This window comes from Chiloscyllium punctatum, chromosome 8 (assembly GCF_047496795.1).
Source record: "Chiloscyllium punctatum isolate Juve2018m chromosome 8, sChiPun1.3, whole genome shotgun sequence".
Taxonomy (NCBI): Eukaryota; Metazoa; Chordata; class Chondrichthyes; order Orectolobiformes; family Hemiscylliidae; genus Chiloscyllium; species Chiloscyllium punctatum.
The window spans coordinates 115527412-115546326 of NC_092746.1; the positions used below are offsets into that span (position 1 = coordinate 115527412).

An 18915-nucleotide genomic window follows, 5' to 3' on the forward strand; every position below is an offset into this window, starting at 1 on the left:
ATGTAGGCAACTTGTAATCAAGTGAAGAAACAAATCACTGATAGAAACCATTTAATGTGGTTCAAATACAGAATTCCATATCATCTACTGGAGGGCGGGGGGCACAGGAGAATGGTAGCTGATCTATCACTTCTAGCTATGGAGTTAAAAATATTAAAATAAAAAGACTAATTTCCTTTTATCTTTTTCTGATGCAATTTCTACTTTTGAAGAGAGGATCATAAATTAGCTTGTTCTTTATATTTACTTAACTGTTGTCAAAGTTTTGCTCAAGCTCTAACAGTTTATGTCTTTGTCCTCCTGCCTATCTTCTCCACTTTTTCCTTTCCTGCTCATCACTAATGCTCTCTTCCTCCTTAATGTAATGTATGCTAAACTCCCGTCTTGCTTGTGAGGTGCATAATGTGGAATGAATAGTCCTTTATCTCTGTATACTTCATTATAGCATCACTTATTCCAAATATAAATGCAAGTTCTTTCAGTTCAGCCTGCATTAATCTGCTTTCAAGTGCAATATTCTTTTTAATCACAAGTTTCCACTTTATGCATCTGCTGCAGTCAGAAGGGTTTGATTAGTCTGTATGTGTTCGGTTGGGAAAGAATTATAAATGGAGGCAGTTTACGGGAATTCCATCACAGGCAACAACTGATGAAATTCACTGTTTAGCACATTTCTTTTCTTAACGCGTACTTTTATTGAAGATAGCAGCATGACTGTTTAAATTTAAACTGGATACAATTGCCACATAATGGCAACAATCAGAATTGCTGAACAAGCGACACAAAGAGCATTAGGCCATCGCTTGCTTGATGCACTGAGTTATCAGTATCAGGTTCTCAACACAGTTCACTCTGCTCGACTGGAAAGCAGCCTGATCTAGAGTACTAGATGTACGTTGCTCAATTGTATCAGTACAAATAAGAGAAGTTTGCTCACCCTCTTAGCTGCCAATGACAGGCACCATGGAGAGTCCAGGCAGGAAAAAGGAGAAAGAGAGCATGCAATTTTTACTTTATACTCAACACCAACCCAGATATAAAATACTGACCCATATTCATTTCATTTTCTTCTTCATCCATTGGAATGATGTGTGTTCTTGGCCAATATTCCAACAGAGCCTGCAGCAATAGTCCTCCAAGGTTAACTGTAGCATGGAAGCAATTAATTTTATCAAAATGAAATGGCTAATAAAATATTTTCAAGCAGTTAGACAAGAATAAATTAGATATTTAAAATCTTAATCAGAATTTAAAAGTGTACTGGACCTGAATAGATCAAACTGATTTCCAGAAGAGGGATAATTTAACAATATCTTAAATCCACAAGCTTTTCCCATGCATAAATAATGGAAAAGACTCACAGGGAGCTGTGTCATAATTCTATTTACCCAACTCTTATCCAAACATGAGACAAGCCGAGAAGGAATCAACAATCACATGTCTTGAGAATTTGAAGTGAACTTTCATAGAAAGCACGCTGAGTCCTTTGGGAGAGTAAGTTCTAGTCTTCCATGGCTATTTGAGTGAAAAGGCCTTTCCAATTTATCTTTGATAGGGCTGGGCTTTAATTTAATTTTCTAATTTATAGTTTTCTTGTTCTGGATTACCATAGTTCCTCTGCAGTTACCACTTCAAATCCACCAATTTAGGGACAACTTCTAAAGAGTGAATTACAACTATGTTTCTGCAAGTATTGGTTAGAATTTAACTGTTAAAGTCATGGGATAATTCTGGGAAATATCTACACTTCTTCCCATATACTTTCCTCGAAATCCAATGTTTCAATGTGAACAGGGTGACTTTGCTGGATCAAGGCTCCGTACAACTGAAACATTTACTTCTGCATTCCAACCCTCTTGTAAGCAAGGTTAAAACCTGATAGTCCTTTTGATTGTTTATGGTTCATATTCATTAACTTCTAGTTATTTGCAACAGCGGAATCTCCATTCTATTTGTTCCTTCACGGGTCCCAGCCTCTCACCATTAAGATTGATACTTGATTGGTATTTCTTGGATCCATGGTAGAAAACAACACAATTTTAAGAGACACTAATCTTGCTCCTTCATCTAAGCCATTAGTATATATTATGAAAAGCTGGTTCACTTGCATCTCAAAGATTAAATTGATTGGGTGCCAAGTGCAATCTCTAGTAATTCTGCATCTTAGCTGACTCTCAGAATTCCCAATCAAAATCAAGTGACTCTTCCTCAGAACTTTGGGTCACTCCGCCTGAAACGTTAACTGATTTCTCTCCACAGATGCTGCCAGACCTGCTGAGCTTTTCCAGCAATTTCTGTTTTTGTTTCTGATTCACAGCATCCGCAGTTCTTTTGGTTTTAATTCAGGAACAGGTTATTTGGCCAAACTGATTGCTATTGCAAATGATCCTTCCAAAATAAAAGTAGTTATAGCTATGAGAAATCAAAAAGATATCATTTTTTCAGATTCTTTTTTCATGATGCAATACTACTTGTCGGGCCATGATTTATTGCCTATCCCCAATTGCCCACGTTCTGAGATGATTATCAGAACAGCAGATTTCTGTCCCTTAAGGACATTCCTAAACCAGATGGGTTTTTATAACAACAGTTTCATGATCAATACTTACGACACTAACGTTTTAGCCCAGATTTAATTAATTCACTATATTTAAATTGTACAGCTCAGAGTGGGAGTTGAACATCAGTCCAGACCTCTGATCAATTCAGAAATATTTTCACCACCGTGCTATTGGTTTTTTCTAGTGGGCTGGTTTGATTATTGCTGAAAATGTGTTGCTGGAAAAGTTTGATTATTGGACAGTTTGGAAGGGCTGTAATTGGTCAGGCTCATATTACCTTCAGTAACAGGGAGAACGTGAGGACTGCAGATGCTGGAGATCAGATCAAGCCTCATTCCTGATGAAGGGCTTATGCCCCAAAATGTTGATTCTTCTGCTCCTAGGATGCTGCCTGACGGGCTGCGCTTTTCCAGCACCAGACTCTTGATGCTCATATTCAGTAACATTACACGCAAGTGAAATAATAACATTTCAATACCCTTACATTAAACTGCTGAAGTTTCAGTGCTTAAGTGGCCTTCTTGGCCCAGTTCCACACAATAGTGATTTAGTTTAATCCTATTTTCATGTTCTTCTCTCACATCCTTCAATACAATTCCCTTGTTAGTAACTTGGCCTCAATAGCTACTTGCAGTAATATGATCTGCATCCTAAGCCCTTTGTGTGAAAAAAGCCTTTCATTTCAGTGTCTACTCTGAATGGCAGAACATTTTTATTTTAAAAATCAGGGTTCTGAAATTTAAAATTGCATTTCAAATGTCTCAGGTTATAGTTTCTACTTCATCTGTTTGTGGAGGAGTAAAAAGAGACTACACAATAGAAAAGGGATTGTCATGATATCAAAAAATAGCATGAGCATGGTAGCTATTTATCCTTCAGATGTAGGTGTTGCTGGTTGAGCCAGCATTTATTGCTCATACTTTGGTGACAAGGAGTTGTAGGTCACTTGATTAGGTATCCCCAGAATGCTGTTCGAAGATTCCAGGATTCAGATCCACCCACAGTGAAGGAAGGGTGGTATATTTCTAAGTCAGAATGTAAAGTGGCTTAGAGGGCAATTTGCAGCCGCTGGTGTTTCCATGTATCTACTGTCCTTCTGCTTCTAAAACAATAGCAGTGGGTTTAGATGGTGGTCAAACACCTTAATGAATTTCAGTAATGTATCCTTAAGATGGTAGACACTGCTGCTACTGAGTTTTGCTGCTGAAGGAAATGAATATTTTTGATTATGGTGCTAATTAAGCAGCTTTGTTCTGGATGCTGTCGAGCTAGAGTATTGTTGGAGCTGTACTCAAGCAGGCAAATGGGGAGTATTCCACCACACTCCTGACTTGCGCCTTGTAGATGGTGGACAGGCTTTGGAGAGTCAGGAAGTACTCACTGTAGTGAGTCTAATCTCTGACCTGCTCTTTAGACACTGTATTTATATAGCAAGTCCAGTTGAGCTTCTGGTCAATGCTAACCCCACAGGGTGTTGATAATGGGAGTATCAGCAATGTCAATGTCACTGAATGTCAAAGGGCAATGATTAGATTCTCTCTTGTTGGAGATGACTTTGCCTAACACCTGAGTGGCATAAACATCGTCTACCACTATCAACCAAAGCCTGGATATTGTCTAGGTCTTGCTGCATGTGGACATGCCCTGAAATTGAGAGGACAGACCTTGAACATCACAATCATCAGTTGTGCCAGGTATGATTCCAACCAGCTGAGTTTTCCACTTAATGACCAGTAACTCTAGCTTTGCTTGTGCTCAATGATACCACACTCAGTCAAATGGGGCCTTATGTCAAGGTCAATCACCCTTACTTCCAGAATTCAGCTCTTTTGTCCACGTTTGAACCAAGGCTGCAATGAGGTCAGATGCTGAGTACTCTGCATCAGTGGATAGGTTGTTGCTAAGCGGGCTCTAGTTGATAGCACTGTTTAAAGGCCTCTTCCATCACTTTGCTCATAGACAGCAAATAATTCAGGAGGTAATTGGCCAAGTTAGATTTTTGTGCATATGCCAAACCTGGGCAATATTATTCAGGTTCAGGTGGATACAGTGTCGTAGTTATATTGGAACAGCTTGGCTGGTGATGCAATAAGTTCTGGAGCACAAGTCTTCAGTATTATTGCTGGAATGTTGGCAGGCCCCATTGCACAATGTACTCTGGGTGGGCACATAGTACGTAGTGCCTCTAGCTATTGGGGGGTGCAGGGGGAGGTGGGTGCAGGTTTTGCAATTCCTGCCGTGGTAGGGGAAGGCCCCAGGTGGGGAGGATGTGTTGTTGGGGGGCATGGACCTGACCAGGTAGTCATGGAGGAAACTGTTTTTGTGGAAAGTGGAGAGGTGAGGGGAGGGAAATATATCCCTGGTAATGGGGTCCCATTTGGAAGTGGTGGAAATGTCGATGGATGATGCGGTTTATGTGGAGGTTGGTAGGGTGGAAGGTGAGGACCAGAGAGGTTCTGTCCTTCTTACAGTTGGAGGAGTGTGGGTTTGAGGACGGAGGTGCGGGATGAAGATGAGATGCATTGGAGGGCATTTTCAACCAGGTGGGAAGGAAAATTGCGGTCTATAAAGAAGGAAGCTATCTGGTGTGTTCTGTGGTGGAACTGGTCCTCCTGGGAGCAGATACAGTGGAGGCAGAGGAATTGGGAATATGAGATAGTATTTTTGCAGGAGGTAGGGTGGGAAGAGGTGTAATCCAGGAGTGGGAGTTGGTGGGTTTGCAAAAAATGTCAGTGTTAAGTCGGTTGTCACTAATGGAGAGAGGGAGGTGTCGAAGATGGTCCAGGTGAATTAAAGGTTGGGGTGGAATGTGTTGGTGAAGCTGATGAACTGCTCAACCTCCTTGCAGGAGCACGAGGTGGCACCAATGCAGTCATCAATGTAGCGGAGGAAGAGGTGGGGAGTGGTGCCAGTGTAACTACAGAAGATGGACTGTTCTAGTAATCGACAAAGAGACTGGCACAGCTGGGGCCCATATGGGTGCCCATGGCTAACCCTTTGGTCTGGAGGAAGTGGGAGGATTCGAAGGAGAAATTGTTAAGGGTGAGGACCAGTTCAGGTAAACGAATGAGTGAGTCAGTGGAAGGGTACTGTTGGGGATGTCAGGAAAGGAAGAAACGGAGGGCTTGGAGGCCCTGGTCATGGCGGATGGAGGTGTAAAGAGATTGAATGCCCCCGCTACACCTCCATCCGCCATGACCAGAGCCTCCAGGAACGGACAGGACTGGCAGCTTAATGTTCCAGGATACAAATGCTACAGGAAGGACAGACAGGGAGGTGAGACAGGAGGGGGGAGCGGCATTTTTGATAAGGGATAGCATTACAGCTGTATTGAGGGACGACATTCCCAGAAATACATCCTGGGAAGTTATTTGGGTGGAACGGAGAAGAAAGAAAATGATGATCACCTTATTGGGATTGTATTGTTGACCCCCTAATAGTCAGAGGGAAATTGAGGTACAAATTTGTAAGGAGATCTCAGTTATCTATAAGAATAATAGGGTGGTTATGGTAGGGGATTTTAACTTTCCAAACATAGACTAGGACTGCCATAGTGTTAAAGGTTTAGATGGAGAAGAATTTGTTACACATGTACAAGACAATTTTCTGATTCAGTATGTGGATGATCCTACTAGAGATGGTGCAAAATTTGAACTACTCTTGGGGAAATAAGGCAGGGCAGGGTGACTGAGGTGTCAGTGGGGGAGCAGCGACCACAATTCTATTAGTTTTAAAATAGTGATGGAAAAGGATAGACCAGATCTAAAAGACGTTCTAAATTGGAGAAAGGCCAATTTTGACGACATTCAGCAAGAACTTTCAAAAGCTGATTGGGTGCAGATGTTTGCGGGTAAAGGGATGGCTGGAAAATGGGAAGCCTTCAGAAATGAGATGAGAGCCCAGAGACAGTATATTCCTGTCAGGGCGAAAAGAAAGGCTGGTAAGTATAGGGAATGCTGGATGACTAAAGAAATTGAGGGCTTGGATAAGAAAAAGAAGGAAGCATAAGTCAGGTATAGCCAGGATAGATCAAGTGAATCCTTAGAAGAGTATAAACGCAGTAGGAGTATGCTTTTGATTAGATTACATTCCCTACAGTATGGAAACAGGCCCTTTAGCCCAACCAGTCCACACCGACCCTCCAAAGAGTAACCCACACAGACCCATTTCCCTCTGACTAATGCCCCTAACACTATGGGCAACTTAACATGGCTAATTCACCTGATCTGCACATCTTTGGACTGTGGAAGGAAACCGGAGCACCCGGAGGAAACCCACGCAGACACGGGGAGAAGGCGCAAACTCCACACAGACAGTCACCCGAGGTTGGAATCGAACCTGGGACCCTGGTGTTGTGAGGCAGCAGTGCTAATCACTCAACCACTGTGAAGGGGACATGAGATAACTTTGGCAAATAGAGTTAAGGAGAACCCAAAGGGTTTTTACAAATACATTAAGGACAAAAGGGTAACTAGGGAGAGAATAGGGCTCCTCAAAGATCAGCAAGACTGCCTTTGCGTGAAGCCGCACAAAACGGGGGAGATACTAAATGAGTATTTTGCATCAGCGTTTGCGGTGGAAAAGGATATGGAAGATATAGAATGTCGGGAAACAGATGGTGACATCTTGAAAAATGTCCATATTACAGAGGAGGAAGTGCTGGATATCTTGAAACGCATAAAGGTGGATAAATACCCAGAACCTGATCAGGTGTAGCCTAGAACTCTGTGGGAAGATAGGGAAGTGATTGCTGGGCCCCTTGCTGAGATTTTTGTATCATTGATAGTGACATGTGAAGTGCCAGAAGACTGGAGGTTAGCTAACGTGGTGCCACTGTTTAAGAAGGGTGGTAAGGCCAAGTCAGGGAACTACAGACCAGTGAGCCTGACCTCGGTGGTGGGCAAGTTGTTGGAGGGAATCCTGAAGGACAGGATGTACATGTATTTGGAAAGGCAAGGACTGATTAGGGATAGTTAACACGGCTTTGTGTGTGGGAAATCATGTCTCACAAACTTGATTGAGTTTTTTGAAGAAGAAACAAAGAGGATTGATGAGGGCAGAGCGGTAGGCATGATCTATATGGACTTCAGTAAGGCATTCAACAAGGTTCCCCACGGGAGACTGATTAGCAAGGTTAGATCTCACAGAATACAGAGAGAACTCGCCCTATGGATACAAAATTGGCTCAAAGGTAGAAAAACAGGGTGGTGGTAGAGGGTTGTTTTTCAGAGTGGAGGCCTGTGACCAGTGGAGTGCCACAAGGATCGGTGCTGGGTCCACTACTTTTTGTATTTATATTAATGATTTGGATGCTAGGTTAAGGGTATAGTTAGTAAGTTTACAGATGACACCAAAATTAGAGATGTAGTAGACAGCGAAGAGGGTTACCTCTGATTACGACAGAATCTTGATCAGACGAGCCAATGGGCTGAGGAGCAGCAGATGGAGTTTAATTTAGATAAATTCAAGGTGCTGCATTTTGGGAAAGCCAATCTTAGCAGAACTTGTACACTTAATGGTAAGGTCCTAGGGAGTGTTGCTGAACAAAGAGACCTTGAACTGCAGGTTCATAGCTCCTTGAAAGTGGAGTCGCAGGTAGATAGGATAGTGAAGACGGCATTTGGTACGCTTTCCTATATTAGTTAGAGTACAGGAGTTGGAAGGTCATGGTGCGGCTGTACAGGACATTGGTTAGGCCACTGTTGGAATATTGCGTGCAATCTGTTCCCCTTCCTATCGGAAAGATGTTGTGAAACTTGAAAGGGTTCAGAAAAGCTTTACAAGGATGTTGCCAGGGTTGGATGATTTCAGCTTTCGGGAGAGGTTGAATAGGCTGGGGCTGTTTTCCCTGGAGTGTTGGAGGCTGAGGGGTGACATTAAAGGGGTTTATAAAATCATGAGGGGAATGGATAGGACAAGGTCTTTTCCCTGGGGTGGGGGAGTCCACAACTAGAGGGCATAGGTTTAGGGTGAGAGGGGAAGAGATATAAAAGAGATCTAAGGGGCAATGTTTTCATGCAGAGGGTGGTGCATGCCTGGAATGGGCTGCCAGAGGAAGTGGTGGAGGCTGGTACAATTGCAACATTTAAAAGGCATCTGGATGGGTATATGAATAGGAAGGGTTTGGAGGGATATGGGCTGGTTGCTTGCTGGTAGGATTAAATTGGGTTGGCATATCTGGTCGGCATGGACGAGTTAGACAAAAGGATCTATTTCCATGCTGTACGCCTCTATGCCTCTATAACTCAAATCTAGGTCTTTCACTTTGGTTTGTGTTCGACAAGCCAGTGTATGTTGACTCTGGATTAAAGCAGAACCAAAGCAAATTGGTTATTTACAGCCATTAAACCACAAACCAAATTCAGATTATTCAATTCCAAGCTGCATGTCTATAACACATGACATCTCAAGTTGCTCGCCAGCACAAATAAGCAGCAAGGAGTTTGAGCTCTTTGGGTCAGTGTTACTTTCAGCCAAAATGTACAAAAGTTATCAGTATATCGCCAACAGCTCTGACAAATGCCTCGGTTTTATGGAGTCCTTAAATATTGCATTTTGCAAAAGCGAGGTACTACTAATTTGAAAGAGAGCGAATGCAAATATATAGGATTATGGGAAAAAGCTTCAGAGTTAATTTACTTTGTGAGCTCATAAGAAGTGTGCAAAGTCATCATTGCAGCACAATTAGTTGGAGTCAAAATGAAAAAACCTGCCATATTGCTCAATGACTCCTTTCGATTATCTGTTCAATCAGTAACAGCAGGAGACACTACCTTGCTTCAGCTGCCTATGTTTGACTGAGACGAATAATGGGACTTTACAACTCATGGACCGCTAGAATCTGCCTTAATAGGAGCTTGTCACGTGCGGTTTTGTTCCATTCAGTTCCAATTTTTAAGCTCCAGAGGAAAAATGTGGACTGAAACAAAATGTAGGACCAAACAGATGAGTTGTTTGAAACAAAATAATCATTTCAAGAAAAGCTATTTAAAATACATTTGTCAATTTTATGGAATTAACTCCATTGAAATTAGGGTACAAAGTCATTTGAGACCAAAGGGTGTTGCCCATTTCTGAGCCACTTTAGGCAAAAGTTCCCAGCTCAGGGTTATAAAGCACATCCAATGGCAGAAGGAGCAAACTTTTGGTGATGGGGAAAAGCCAGAACACTGGAAACACAATGAATACTTATCAATGGAGCTATGTTCAGCAAGAAAATAAGTGTTTGTACAAGTGGTTTAGGGTGAGAGGGGAAAAGGTATAAAAGAGACCCAAGGGGCAACTTTTTCACGTAGAGGGTGGTACGTGTATGGAATGAGCCACCAGAGGATGTGTTGGAGGCTGGTACAATTGCAACATTTAAAAGGCATCTGGATGAGTATATGAATAGGAAGGGTTTGGAGGGATTTGGGCCGGGTGCTGGCAGGTGGGACTAGATTTGGGTTGGGATATCTGGTCGGCATTGACGGGTTGGACCGAAAGATCTGTTTCCATGACTCTATAATTCTACATCAATGAACAGTGCAACAGTACTAATGCTGCAAATGCTGGAGTCAGGTAGTGTGGCTATGCAATTAGGTATGATTAAAAGCAACTAATGTTAATTGTAGTACATATTTAAAATCTGGTTTCAACTTGGGAAAGGAACTGAACTGTAGAAAAGAACAGAAGTCTGCACTTATGGACTGAAGATTGTGGAAGTCAGACTGCTTCATCCATTTCTCGTTGAATATTTAGGAATTAAAACATTTTTTTCTCTCATCGAATTGCTCATTGGAATTGAAACTGGGTGGCTCCTACTAAGAACTAAAGAGGAAATTGCTCCTTTTTTCCATACCTCATGATCCTGCAGAAAAACTACCCTCAGGCAGATTGCTGTGATGATTGAATGAACGCCACATTATTAAGTTAATAGCTGCTTTCCTGCAACACCACTTCACTCTGCAAATTGGCCTACCATATCAACATCCATTTTGCAGTAAGCCAAGCCAGTTCTTATACTGACTGTCAAGGTTTGAGATGAAGTGGGGCTGTTTACCACCCTAAGTTTAGCCTTACCATTAGCCACTTACGTTTTGGGTCAGATCCATCTGGACTGCTAAATCCAGCGTCCTTTGCTGACACCCAGGCAGCAAAACAGTCACTCTCGTCTAAAGTAATTGTCAACATCTACAAGAAACAGAACACAAACAAATTTAGACGCAGCTAATTGGTTCGATGTAAAACTGCACAGCTTTATAGCTACACAGCAGCACTGATAACCACACTTAAGCTTTGCTCTTTATCTCTTGTCTCAGCATTTTTACTAATAATATTCCTGGGACTCCATTCTCAATAAACCTGAAAGTAATGATGCCATAACCATTAATCTTGGAGCAGTGTGAAAGTCATCACAATCCAAGAACATGCTGCCAAACAACATTTACACTGGATATAACTGTGACAGAAACACTAACTGAATAAACTGAATGCAACTCTGACACATCCAAAACAAACATCAGTTGAATTATGAGGTGACTTGAAGAGTTGAAGTTTGTTCTTTAAAATTAAGTTATATCTTAAGCTTGCATTAGCGGATTACTGATCCCTAACTGGGTCAGCATAGAGATCCTTTTTAGCTAACAGTTCCTACTGCTCCACTTTCCTCTGGAATAGAGTTGGAGGTGTTGGATTGAGGGAACAGCACTGGCTGAGGCCACGATGAATACTGCAAACAAAATTGCTGAGCCTGGAACAGTTGTAGGAGGGGTTTTCTTGAAAGTTGGGTTCTAGGAAGATGTGCCAAAAGGAACTGGAAGTAGAACTAATAAATAGAGATTAAACAAGGAGTCAGCTTAAGTTTTACCAGGTTTTTGCAGTTCTTAAGGATTCCTGATGAAGGGCTTTTGCCCGAAATATCGATTTTCCTGCTCCTCAGATGCTTTTGTGCTTTTCCAGCACCACTCTAATCTTGACTCTGATCTCCAGCATCTGCAGTCCTCACTTTCACCCTGTAATAATTAAGTGTTGAAGGACAGAAGCAGCAGAAGGACAGAAGGTATTACCATGAGGCTGAAATCAACTCTACATGGTTGTGATCGTGGAAATCTGGTTGTCCTATTTCATGAAATGACCAATGATCATTATTGTATTAGAGCTATACATAAAACAAAGTTCCAGCAGTATTGCATTACTGAATATTTAATTAGTTTATAGATAAGCTCTTTTACATTTCTGACTGCGCTTTCAATAAAATGAATATTTGCAGTTTTGTAATTTGTCCTTAGCTAAACATTTCCTCCACTGTGTTCCGCATATTAACCTCCTTCACGGTCTTAAACCTATTTCTTTAAAATGTACAGCAAGCACCTCATTAAATAATTAGACAACAGGGAAGTCAGTTATCTCCAAATTCAATTAACAGCTCTAGGACCCAGTAACGTGCAGGTTGCTAAACAATCAGATTTTCTTTTAATAAGAAAATCACAATTCAGAAGACAGGGTATGAGATATAATTTACAGTCCTGTCTGTTAATGTAATTGAAGAGAAAACACAAAGTGGCAACTGTGTACTTTGAAAAACGTAAGTAAATCAGTTGTTCTGGAAAGCTAGCATGTTTAGGAGAAAAAAGCTTAAGAAACTGAAAAAAGCATAATTAGAAAAGATTAAATTCTGAAAATTAACTTTCAGCCTTTATCATAGAACTGGAGAGTGGCACAAAGACAGATTTAAAAGTGCCAAACTGAAAAAAAAACTAAACAATCAATGTTTTGTCAAACTACATTTTGATGCAATGTTCTTGAATTCACATACTGTAAATGAGCTGCCACCGTTATTACTTGCTTTTTAGGAGGGTGTATCAGTTTACATTCTTTAAACTGAACCTAACATGGCATGAATATAACATTGAAGGATAATACAATATAGTGTCTTCAAAGTCTTCAGGAACATGGTAAAGTGAGTTTGTGGTTTTTACATCACAGTATTTCAAGGACATTCAAAAATTCTTCTCTAGCAATGAAACACCCACTTCTAAACACTAACTTTTTTTTGATAATGTCTGTCACATATCAGATTATTTGTTTCAAATGTGCAAAGGAAGCTGCATATTACAATGGTAGGATGTCTACAGAACTACAAGCATGAACCATGCATTAAAAACTCTCACATTTCAGCATCTCAACTGATACAAATTGAGAAACCAATTTTCTAGAAGCTATCCTATTTTGTCACCAATTTTATAAAGGAAGCTTAAGGAAGGGTGACGGTTGAAGAATCCCAAATTCTGGTAATCTGATATATAAGTAGTGTAAAGTCACAACTGGTCAGATAGCCAACCTCTTTACAGATGCATAAAGGACAAGTCTGAAAATGAGTATACTGAGCACTTTGTAGGTGAAGAAAGATGGAGAAGGCTAGACTGATTTTCACTAAGAAACATTGATACAGGTTTATCAATAGAAGATGTGCCAATTAAAAACTGATTTGCCCTATTCTGCTAAAACTAGAGTACAACATTTCTTGTAAGGCAGCTGATCAAACAATTATGTTGAGGAAACGGTCCTTGGGGAGGCATTACCTCTGTATAACACTCATTCTGAGTATTTATTCACTAACATTGAGTTATTTCATTCCCAACTTCACTTCCAAACTTCTAAATCAATGTGGGCACACAGCACAATTATTTCATCCCAGTTTTGCCATGATGGAAGGACCAGAATAGTGATAGTTCCAAGAAAAGGCTAAACCTCTTTTCAGGGCAACTTGTGAAAGCCAATAAACGCAGTCCTGCCAGCGGAACATCATTACACAAAGAAAAGGATAGTGGGATTCTGAAACAACTGGGAAAAGAAAGATCAAACTTACCCCTGTTTTCAAATCCACAGAGAACCAATTTGGCACGTAAACCATTTTGAACCGTTTCTTAATTTCTTCATCAAATTCTACTTTCCCAAGCTCTTCCACCTTGCAAGCCTGAAGGAGAATGTATCAGTTTTATTTCCAATATTCTAATATTTATTTAATAAACCAGTCACTGGAATCTGGTCAGTACTTTGTATTGAATCATTGTCACTTGTTTAAATTCTGGACACAAATCACTCAAAATACCACCTAATACTTTTTCAGGGATTAGTGGCAGATCTTGTGGTCTCGATATGAGTGCGTAGAATATAACCGCTCCAAATTCTGCAATGGCAACCAGATTGTAAATGGATTTACACACAAAATTGAAGCATTTTTACGCAATGTTTAATGAAGAAACTGAAACCAAATGTCAGTTTGTGCGTTATGAACCAACAACAGCTCGCCATTGCTATACTGAAGTCAAGTGCTCCACATTTGGAGCTACTGTCTTTCAGATCAGATGTTAAGCAAAGGTCTTGCCTGTGCTCTCAGTGGGAATAAAAGATTCCATGGAATTGTCTGGAAAAAGAAGAGAGGTATCCCCTCGTGTCCAATTGATATTTATCCCTCAGTTAACATATTAAAAAAAATTTTATGGTCACTATGGAAATTGTATGGGCAAGTTGGATGCTTTAAAACATTCTTGATTGGTATCACACAAGGCACTTTATAAATGTAAATAATTTTATAACTGACTGGAATGCATTTTTAATCATCATTTGATGGCAAGAAGTGAAAGACTGTGATATCTTGGTAACGTGCCTGGAATTTGACGCCCTGATTAATGTTTTGAAACATGGGTTCAAGTCACACCAGAGTAGCTGCTGGAACCCAAACTCTAAATCCGGAACGTGTAGTAATGATGACAATGACAACTATCATCAATTGTTGTTTAAAAACCCATCGGTTCACTTATGTTCCTAGGAAAGGAAACCTGTCATCAGATTGGTCTAGCCTACGTATGACTCCAGATTCACAATACCGTGATTGACTACCAACTACATGCCTAGCAACTCAGAGTTGGGATTTAGAATCAAGTAGGGGAATGTCAAGGAATACTTTGCTTTGGGGGGGGTCATGGGTAATGAATGTATCAATTATTACGTGAGCTTCTAGGAGCTTTAGTCATCGCTTTGGAGAGTGCAATCTGTTAACTGTGTTGTAAAAAATGCAAAAGTATTGAATTTGTTCAGGATCAACTGAAGTGAAGGTTGGGGGAGGGAGTTGCACCTTTATTCCATAAATAATGAATTGAATGAAAATTAACAATGCCACTCAAGTAGTCCAGCATAATCATAATGGCACGAAAGAAAGCCATTTGGCCCACTGAGTCCATGCTGGCTCTTTGCCAAGCAAATCAGTCATTTCCATTATGTTTGTTTCCTTTCTGTAGCCTTGCAAATTTAAACACCCATCTTAGGAAACAAATATTTCTGCTTTCACCATTCTCACAGGCAATGGCTCATTATCACTCACTTCATAGAAATGTTCTTCTTAGTTTCTCTCAGCATCTTTTGCCTAAAACCTCAAGTCTGTCTCTTCTACCATTTTCAATGGGAAGAGCTCTTCTTTTTCTACCTTACCAAATTCTTTCATCTTGTACCCGTCTATCAAATCAACCCACAATCATCTTTGGTCCAAGTACAGATACCCAAGTTTCTCCAAATTAAGTGGTTGGTGATTTTGAAACTAGGACTCAAAAAAGGATTTGGAGGCAAGGACTGATTAGGAACAGTCAGCATGGTTTTGCAAGAGGAAATCATGTCTCACAAACTTGATTGGTTACTTCCTTTTAAAAAAAAACTCAGAAAGATTGATGAAGGCAGAGTGATAGATGTTGATTACATGGACTTTAGTAAAGCCTTTGACAAGGTTCCACATGGTAGACTAATTAGTAAAATTAAAATTAGATCACATGGGACTCTGGTTGAGCTTGCCAATTGAATACAAAATTGGCTTGACAGCAGAAGACAGAATGGTGGAGGAAAGTTGTTTTTTGGACTGGAGACATTGTGACCAGCAGAGTCCATTTTTGTATGTCATTTATATTTGCATGAGAATATAGAATGCACAATTACTAAATGTGCAGATGACACCAAAATTGGTGGCACAGTGGATAGTGAAGGAAGTTATCTAAGATTACGAGATCTTAATCAATTGGGTCAATGGGGCTGAGGAGTGGCAGATGGAGTTTAATTTGGATAAATGCGACATATGGAGGTGCCGGTGTTGGACTAGGATGGCCAAGATCAGAAATCACATGACACCAGGTTATAGTCTAACAGGTTTGTCTAAAATCATAAGCTTTCGGAGTGCTGTTCCTTCATCAGGTGATGTGTATGGAATGAACTGCCAAGGGTGTGTTGGATGCAGGTACAGTTACAGCATTTAAAAGACATTCAAGTACATGAACAGGGAAGGTTTGGGCGGACATGGGCCAAATTCAGGCAAGTGGGACTAGTTTAGTTTGGGATTATGGTCAGCGTAGACGAGTTGGACCAAAGTTGTACGACTCTGACTTTTCCACAATAAACAAACTAACATGAACCGCTCCAAGATTGTTGCCATACAACAAAAGTTTCCAGCCTATTTAAAATAGAATATTCACTTAAAATTAGTGCATCATTTAATGCTGTTGACTTTACTCCCCCAGAGCAATTCTTGGCTTTTAGTTCAAAAGATCCCGGTCACCAAGACCAGGGGTACATGATGTGGGGGGCAAGTAAAGCAGGAGGAACTGTAAAATCTCAGATTATGATTTTTTAAAAAATATACAAGTATTCAGGTCATAAGACAGGTTCAGACGGCAAATGTTAGTGACTCAGAGACAACCAGCTCAACAAGTTTGGAGTGCAGGATGTGTCAGGAAGCAGTTCAAGCAGAACATAGATTTTTTCAGTGGATAAACTCCTTTTACATCCAGTCCATATACTTAACTCGTCTGTGCCACGTTTCAAAGATACAGTCACCAACTTTTAAAAAGCCACCAATATTAAAATAATAAACTGAATTTTAAGGCAGCCTCGAAATTACTTTAATGTCCATTCTAATACTGAACCAAGCCATGCTGTTGCAATGAGGTCCTATTATAAACCATTTCCATTTTCTTCATAAGGGAGGAAGATTATTTCGTAATCTGTTCTTCAGGTAAAAAACATTAGGCTACCCTCTGAGCAACTCCCCAGTTTAAATTTGGACTCACCTTCAGGACATCCCAGAATGCAACAATGTTGTTTGTATCTTTAGTCACTATGTGTCTCTTGTCATTCAGTATATGACACTGGATGATACTGGCACCCCCTAGAGGATATGGAGAGAAACAATACTTCACTGTTGAGGTTGTATTTTATCATTATAATTTTTTTTTAAACAAAACTTCATTGTGAAAGGCTGGAACCACCATTTGACTCAGCGGATCATGCGTTGTTTATTCTCCAAATGAGTTCTCCTCGAAGTTTTTCTACGCAGATTTAGAAATGTCTTCCTCTAATTTTGTTAATTTGAATATTTGGCAAAAAAAAGCTTAACTCCAGCGTGTGGCAGTCAACTGCAGAAATCTTGCAGTGAAAATGAGCAAAATTGTATTAGCTTGTAACTGCCAACAATTTTTGTAAAGCATTTTATTTGTTTATTTATGCACAAGGATAAAATTGAATACCAATTGGAGATGTTTTTACAACCAAAGACAAATTCAAATGCCAGAAATCTCATGCTTGCACAATTGATGTAACCAAATCAAATTTACATTAAGGCAGGAAGGAAGCTGAAGTACAAATTATCCTCTCAAGCTGCATTAACTAAAAGTCAGTATCACCATTTGTCAATTGAAGTCATGTTGACTATGACTAGCTTTCACACACAGCCCATAACCTACGACAGTGATCATTAAGCATCTGTGGAGATAGCAGAGTTAGTCCTTCAAGTCTGATATAAGTTCTCAGGACTACATCATATGGGACTCAAAACATTTACTGTGCTTCTCTCTCCATAGACACGAATAGACCTGTTGAGTTTCTCTGGCACACTTCTTTTCAGATTTTTAGCATCCACAACATTTTGTTCTTATTATAACTTGAGCATACACTCTGTTGGAAACCAATCTTACAAATTAATTAAAAATTAAAACATGATAGAAATTAGGCCTCTCTTTCTCCCATCATCCAGACAGCTTATCACAGAATCTCAGTTGTTACAGCCTCACAACGGCTTCTCCTAACCCTCCTTGTGACCCCTTCCTTTTAAATAACCATCTACTTCAATACTGAAAGCCTTGATTGTACCTACTGCCAGTTCACTCTCAGGCAATGTATTCCAGACTGTAACCACCTGATGTGTGAAAAAGCAGTGAATTGAGGAGTGCGTAGGTTAGGTTAGGTTAGGTTATTTAACTTTAGATTAGGATAAATCCTCAGCACAACATCGTGGGCTAAAGGGCCTGTTCTGTGCCGTGCTGTACTTTTCTATGTTCTATACCATATCACGTTTGTTTCTGAAATTATGCTGGAATAGAAAAATAGAATACTTCCTTCTGAAATATTGATTTACTTTTCAGACATTTTATAGAGTCCTTTTTCCTTGGCATAATAAATAGCATGTGAGCACAAACTGATGGTAAGGTAGGGAAGAGTTGCTCAGATTAGCTCTTGGTAGTCCCTAACAGAGGAGAAGACATTGAAGACTTCTGCTATGGTGTAACAGGCAAACCCAGAGTTTCTTTTGGGGAGAGAAAATATTAACCAACTCCTGCTTCAAATTTTATGACTAAATCAGCAATTATATTTGTATGCAAAAAGGCCAGAATAGTGCATAACAGTTGTTCTATAGCTAAGGGGGTAGTGTGTAAATTTTTAAAAACATTCTCTCTCAGGCCTGACTAGGCCAGAATTTATTGATAATTCCTAACTACCCTCAGGACCTTTTGTGTTGCAAACAGGCAAGATATACCTGCTGCCGATTTAACCAGTAGTAATTCTTATTTTGTTTTGATTAGGATTTCTGGATTTGCCTTTGAGATGTTTCAGATGTTGTAGCCTTGAGTAAAATCCAATATCCAGCTTTGTCCAGTTCATTGGTACATTGAATCAGAATCTAAAAAATGGGTTAACTTTGTAACTAGTCAACAAATATATAAGAGGCATTTTGTGGCAGATCGGGATTATAAGGAAAGAGATGCTGCTGCTGATAGCAGCCAGTTTAAGTCCAAACAATTTTAATACCATCCCTGCTATTCTGTACATGCACATCTGATAGACTGGTAAGTTAACAAAGCAGGGGGAACTGACAATGGATGGGACTGTCCTTGTAGGTTTTACTCAGTTACAGCCAGAGATTCACCTGCTGTGTCTGCTCTTCCTGATCCCACACCATTCCAGTGTCCTATAAGCATCTACCATTGGGCTTCTCCAAGTTCATAATCCAAAATATAGGTTCCACACTTACACTATGAACGCCCCCCTCTCTCTCCCCACC

At 40.2% G+C, this 18915-nt stretch overlaps 1 protein-coding gene across 2 annotated transcripts in view; it reads right to left on the reverse strand.

Annotated features, from left to right (window-relative positions):
* Nucleotides 1-18915, reverse strand: part of LOC140480836 (WD repeat-containing protein 48) — a 122494-nt gene that overhangs the window by 10537 nt on the left and 93042 nt on the right. For both annotated transcript variants that reach the window (XM_072576301.1, XM_072576300.1), the window contains exons 11-14: nucleotides 16649-16746; nucleotides 13408-13515; nucleotides 10634-10730; nucleotides 1050-1145 (exon numbers count right to left, since the gene is read on the reverse strand). In XM_072576301.1, the coding sequence (XP_072432402.1) occupies nucleotides 1050-1145; nucleotides 10634-10730; nucleotides 13408-13515; nucleotides 16649-16746 (399 nt within the window). The remainder of the gene's footprint in view (nucleotides 1-1049; nucleotides 1146-10633; nucleotides 10731-13407; nucleotides 13516-16648; nucleotides 16747-18915) is intronic.